Source organism: Cebus imitator, unplaced genomic scaffold (genome assembly GCF_001604975.1).
Source record: "Cebus imitator isolate Cc_AM_T3 unplaced genomic scaffold, Cebus_imitator-1.0 Scaffold144, whole genome shotgun sequence".
Taxonomy (NCBI): domain Eukaryota; kingdom Metazoa; phylum Chordata; class Mammalia; order Primates; family Cebidae; genus Cebus; species Cebus imitator.
Genome location: NW_016107459.1, coordinates 2,152,008 through 2,158,007, shown reverse-complemented (window position 1 = coordinate 2,158,007; position 6,000 = coordinate 2,152,008). Strand labels below are relative to the sequence as shown.

The window sequence follows — 6,000 nt, the reverse complement described above, 5'->3', positions numbered from 1 at the left end:
TTTAAGGTGGAGATTCACCATGTTGGTCAGGCTGGTCTTGAACTCCCGACCTCAGGTGATCCGCCTGCTTTGGCCTCCAAAGTGCTTGGATTACAGGCATGAGACACCATGCCTGGCCAACAGTCTACTTCTTGCAACACCAGGGCTCTCACATCACTTTCCTTCTCAAGAAGGCAGTGGCTCGACATCTTCAACCAGTTACATAAAGGCCTGTGAATAGCTACTACCTCTTAACTCTCCATTCTTTTCTCTTGAGAGAAAAGTGTGGTCAGGCAAGTTTTTGTATCACCTCATGCTCATTAGGCATATTCCATTTCCTCACTAATTAAAGTATAAATTAGACAAAAGACTGTCTTCTCCTTCTTGAAATTCATAGCAGTGCCAAACACTATACTCACAAAAATGCTTTATAAATTTGTATGGGGCTGAAGTAAGCTGGATTTGATGGGAATCAAATGATGGAGTCAAAAGTCTTTGGGTGCTCTCTACCCTGAATCACTCCTTGTGATGATGAGCAATGGTGTGGGCCCCAGATCACCAAATTGGGGATCATCTGGCAATTGGTTGAACTAAAAAAATCTCCTACACCACACTCATATGTTTGAATCAGAAACTTGGGGTAGGGACCAGGGTTCTGTGGTTTAACAAGCTCTCCAGGTGGTTCTGATGTGAGCTCAAATTTGCAAACCACTGCTACGGCAGACACAGCTTAGAACACAGCCCAATCTAATAGTCCTGCAAAAGGGCACAAGTTAGAACTAACTAGAAACGCTTTGACCTGCTGTGACTAAGCTAGCAATTACTGTTCACTTTCTAGAGCTACATACAATAAACGGTCTTCACCAATTCTTATGCCATTATGGAATTACACTGATGCTAACCAGATATTTCAAAAATACATTTTTTGTGTGGTTGAAGTTGGCATTTCCCTGACTTTGAATCTCGTGGAGATTTTTCAAAAAAATTAGAAATGATGCATCCTTACAGCTCTTTGAAATTTTGAGCGGTTGTTGGTTTTCCCCTTGTCTTGCAAGGAAAACAACAGTGGGACCATCTGTCTGTTCCTTAAATAAAACAGGAGTTTAAAAAGTTACATCATTCCTTTAATTCCCTAGGAGTTCAGAGGGAGCTGTGGTAAGGAGGCCAATGAGGAAGGAAAATGGAGCAACTCGGAATATTTACATGTCTTTAGAGAAAACGAAGCAGGCTTATGGCTGCATGGTCACAAAATCTCATTCCCTTTTACATGCTGTAAAAGCTTTGCTTCCTAGGTCTTATATGACTGCTTTTCTCTTTTACTATTCAGGAGTCAGTTTGCTGATTCCCGCTGGGGCCATTCCTCAAGGGAGAGTCTATGAAATGTATGTGACTGTACACAGGAAAGAAACCATGAGGTAAATATGCTTTTTCTGGTGCACTGACTTTATCAATGTCTAACTTGGAGGAGAATTATACAATAGACACAATAAACCCAACATATTTTTGCCTCGAGTGCCTTGCATACATTTTCTGGCATACATACATTTTTTTTTCCTTGACCTACAAAAGGTCAGGTTTTACTTCTCTTTATCTTTGAAACTCCAAACACTTTGCAGATCTTGAATACGGGTAGAAGGCTAGAGATCTTTTCCCAAGTGGACATGTTGCCATATTTCCTGGAAAAACATCCACAAATGTGATCCCTAGATTGTCCAGAGAGACATGTGGGTAGAGACAGAGACATGGACTTCATGGGATCTGGCTCAGGAATCTAGCCTGTTCCCATTACAGAGTCAAAGGTCACAAAGGATTGAACAACTCTCCCCATCCCTACCAGTCCCACTAAGCCTAGCCCTTAATTCTTACCCACGGATTCTTCCCTTTGTAACTGTCTTGTAGCTTAAGTGCTACCAATCTCCTTCTTAGGTTTGGCACTGATAAATTCCACGTTAGGTCATTCAGAATGGGTCTAGGATTGAATAAAACTAGGCTGAATTAAAAGGTTTTGTTTAGAATGTGTTATAATCAAACAGGTGAAGTTATTTTAAGTAAAAATAACGAGGCATTGAGAAGTCCTAAATTCAGTTTTCAGTTTGGACTCTAACAAATTGTATTTGTTCTTTCTTGATTAGTTTCCATGTAAAATGAGTGTGTTAAATAGTGCTTTAGAGGCCTGATTAATGCTTCTGAAGCACATCCAGATCTTCAAATGAAAGATGTTGTTAAAATGGAGATCCTCATCATGTAATTATCATTGTTTTTCCCAAGGGGAAAACCTTCGGCTCCTCAGCCCTAAGCTCTGAATATAAAGCATGAGTGACAATGCAGAACTAGGTTATCATTACAACACATTACACCTTTTCTTTTCCCAGCTCTCATCCTCAGAAAAACACCCACTTTTAGTCTTGTTCTTCACTAGCCATAAAGCTTTTTTATTAAGCTCTCAGGTGAAGATATTGGCATTTATAATCGGTGTGACCCAGAACATTTTTTTCCTCGGGTGTTGTACTTCCACCTACATAAATACTAGCCTGTCTAAGAAAATAATTCAATTCCTGAGCATTATTCATGCCTTAAATTTGAGCAACAGAAAATCACTAAAAGGCTTGTATTTGCTCACATCAAATATTCATTTTTTTTCATTCCCAATGCAAAGCAACATTCACAGGCCCTCAAATCTCCCTTCTTTTGCATCAAGAGAAAAGAAGATGAGCAAACTCCAAGATCTCCTCTTTTATTTTATTTTATTTTTCCTTATCTCATCCAGAGTCAAGGTTAGCATTAAGTACATCTGTCCATCAAGGCCTTTGCCAATGTGGACATTTTGTTTAAACAGAAGTAGGTATTGGCTTGTGCTTTCTGGGGAGAAACAGTGAATTGCCGGGGATCTCTTATTCGCCATCCGCTTCTCCTTATCTGCCGCTGAAGATTAAGCCTTTAGGGGCTTCTGCAGGCACGGGCTGAAGCTGAAAGAGGTGTGTGCACTCACTTGCCTGCTCTTCCCATAGTTTCCTGGGCACCCTAACCAGGATGATTGTACATTTCAGATGAAGGAAAGAGAAAACAGAAAATTGATAAAGCTGGGCACTTTTCTGCCTTTGACTATAATGTAAAGGAAACCAGAAATCACTCCTTGCTATGCCTACCATCTGAAGTTAGGTGCAGAGGGACTTATCTGTTGAATTTAGTGTGCATCAAAGAAGTTCTGTTTATAAAAATAAAGCTAGAGAAACCTCAAGATCTCAAAAGAAAATATGCTCCAGAGACTATGAACGAAGGAACAAACACAGGAGGCTAACCATGTCACATAACTGAGAAGTCTTCTCATCACTAGTTTTCTCTTATGAACCAGATGCATTTTTGTCGTGAAAACACAGTGACAGGAATGTGCTTTAGAACATAGTCATAATACAAGGTATCCTGCCCTTCATCCGGCAAACTCTTAATTCCACTTCTCACTACACTCTGCAAGCTGTGATGAGCTCTACTTTAAAGACGAAGAAACTGAGAAACAGGGGATTTGGTTTCCATAGCCCGGGTTCCACAGTTGGTAGCTGAGTGAGGCAGAATTGAAACTCGGGCTTTTGCTGACCACAAAGTGCTTTCTGCTTCCTAATGTGCCATTCTTCTCCATTGCACCCATGCACAAACCACACCTCTGCCTACTTATTATGGTGCGTTTTTGGATACGCTTCCTCTTGCTCACTAAAGATCCTTTCTATCCACACATGATACAACACAGAACTACTTTGGGAGAAGACTCTGTGAGGACCTCAGGAGCTGTGATGTTACTATGCTTTCAGAGGAAAATTCTGAGCAGTTTTCTCCATTTTTCTTCTCTCTGATTCCTTTTATTGCATCCCAATCTGGGTATGTTTCCAGTTGGATGGTATCCAGCTGGTCATCTGTGGAAGTGAATTGTCTGAAAAGAGGCGTGAACTTAATTACATGTGGCATAGTGGATGTGACAAGAGGGGTCTTATCATTACTGAATATGCTCTAAGCGACAGTGCAGGATGGCAGCTGAATAGCCTGAATGAGCCACAGAGATGGGACAAGAGTTCTCTGACCATCGAGGGTGCAGAGTTACAAGGCTGCACTCAGGTTTTCTACCTCTCCCCCTTTACAGACCTCTGGAGAGGGGCAAAGCCTTTGTTTTCCTGGTGGATACAATTTCCACAATTAATGCTGCTCACATGGGCCTTTTTGCCTTGTTTCTAGTAGCAGTTTGCACAAAGGAACCCGACCTGGACTGAAATTTTGTCCTTTTTCTAATCTTGTTGAAAAACAATTTGAGTTGAAGAAATGAAAGCTGATTTTCCCTTTTCTCTGCATTGTGTACTCACCTAGCTGTTTCATCAGAAGATCAAGAAATCGATTTAGACATTCCAAATATAAAGGTAAATAGAACGCCGTTTTGTAAACCGTAGGGAGCCACAGAAAGTTTCTGAGCAGCTGAGTGACACAGGAATAGCAGCGCTTTTTAAAGATTGATCTGGTGACAGTGCGCGGGATGCATGGGTGGAGGGAACAGAAGGACTTGCCCAGAAGGCTTGGTGTTGGGGTGGCCCTGGCAGCAATTGCAGGTGAGAGGAAGAGGAGGAGGAAGAGCCAGGCCAGAGGGTGAGCCAGGCCCCAGGCTGAGAGAATGGAAAGTGTGTAAAGAGAATCTACTTCAGAAGAGAAAGTGTTTCACAGCTTGCTAGAAGTGTTGCAAAAAAGAGGCAGAACACACAGAATAGATTCAGAAATCAAGCCTGGGGCACTGTGAGAATTGTGAGAAAGGTGAGAGGCAGCAATGGCTCTAGGGGAGAGGACAGATTCCAGTGCGGATGTATTCAGTGTTAGTGGGCATGTGGATTCCTGCTAGGGACGTGGAAGTGAAGTCATGGCAGGGAAGGAACCTCCAGCCGAGAAAATGCAGAGGCAAAAAGAACTGGGGAAAGAACTTCAAGAAGTATTCCTAAGAAGGTTTGGGTGTGGTTAGAGAAACGAAATGGCCCATGTAAGGATAAGGCAAATGAAGAGTTTGCATCTGGCACCGTTCTTAATATGTTACTGCGTTATGAGTAGTGGCTCCTCAATGAATATTTCCGAATGAATGAATGAAGGCTTTAAGAGTAGACAGACAAACTGTGGTATAAACAGGATCTTGAAAATCAGAGGTAAAGAGAGCTCCAAGATGGAGCCTGAAAACGGGTGTTATTAAAGTGAAAACGTAAAGAAAGAGGAAGAACAACAAAAAGATGATTAGATTCGTCAACTGACTGTTGGGACGACAGTGGCCTTCAGGATTTTTTTTTAATTGGTGAAGTCCCCTTAGCAATGGTTTAAGATGTGAGTTAGTGGTGAGGCAACTGACATATCATATATAGTTATTAAATATAAATAATAAAGTAATGTGTTAGGATAGAGGTCCAAAATTCCCTATGTAAGTAATCATATAGGAGATAGATTTGCTTACCATGTTATTTTTTGGAACTTTGAAAATAGTAGTTGACATTATTTTGTCTCAAGGAAACACGGTGATCTCTCTCCTTTTAGTAGAGCCCTTTCTCATTCATGAGCCTCAAGTGCCTCAGTTTGAAGGAAAAGCTATAAAAAGACTAACGGTGGGGGTAAGTGAGTCCAGATATATTTAAATCTTATCCCCATACTGTTCTTGACAATGTACATTTATTGAAATCCTACTTATAAAGAAATGCTTCAAGGTAGTTTATGAAAACACTTCTTTTTGATAAGAGGAATAAATTTAAATAAGTGGATAAAAAAGGTAAGAAAATAGGGAAAATAAAGTTATGAAAGATAAGATAAAGTAGGCAAGCAGTTAGAATATAAAATAGTTAATGTAATTCCGAGCACATTTGCTGGTACCAGGCCATGAATTTACTATTTCTGAGCCTTTCAATAAGGGAATGTGTTAAGTAACAAGATCCGCGTGTCCATGAGGAAAAAAATACGCTCAGAAGAAACTCAATTATTTTTCCTTTGGTTTCTCATAAAGAAGACATTTTGCTAATA

At 40.6% G+C, this 6,000-nt stretch overlaps 1 protein-coding gene across 2 annotated transcripts in view; it reads left to right on the top strand.

Moving 5' to 3' along the window:
- The window catches only part of UNC5C (unc-5 netrin receptor C), a 381,554-nt gene that overhangs the window by 335,145 nt on the left and 40,409 nt on the right, over positions 1-6,000 (top strand). For both annotated transcript variants that reach the window (XM_017542439.2, XM_017542437.2), the window contains one exon: positions 1,307-1,394. In XM_017542439.2, the coding sequence (XP_017397928.1) occupies positions 1,307-1,394 (88 nt within the window). The remainder of the gene's footprint in view (positions 1-1,306; positions 1,395-6,000) is intronic.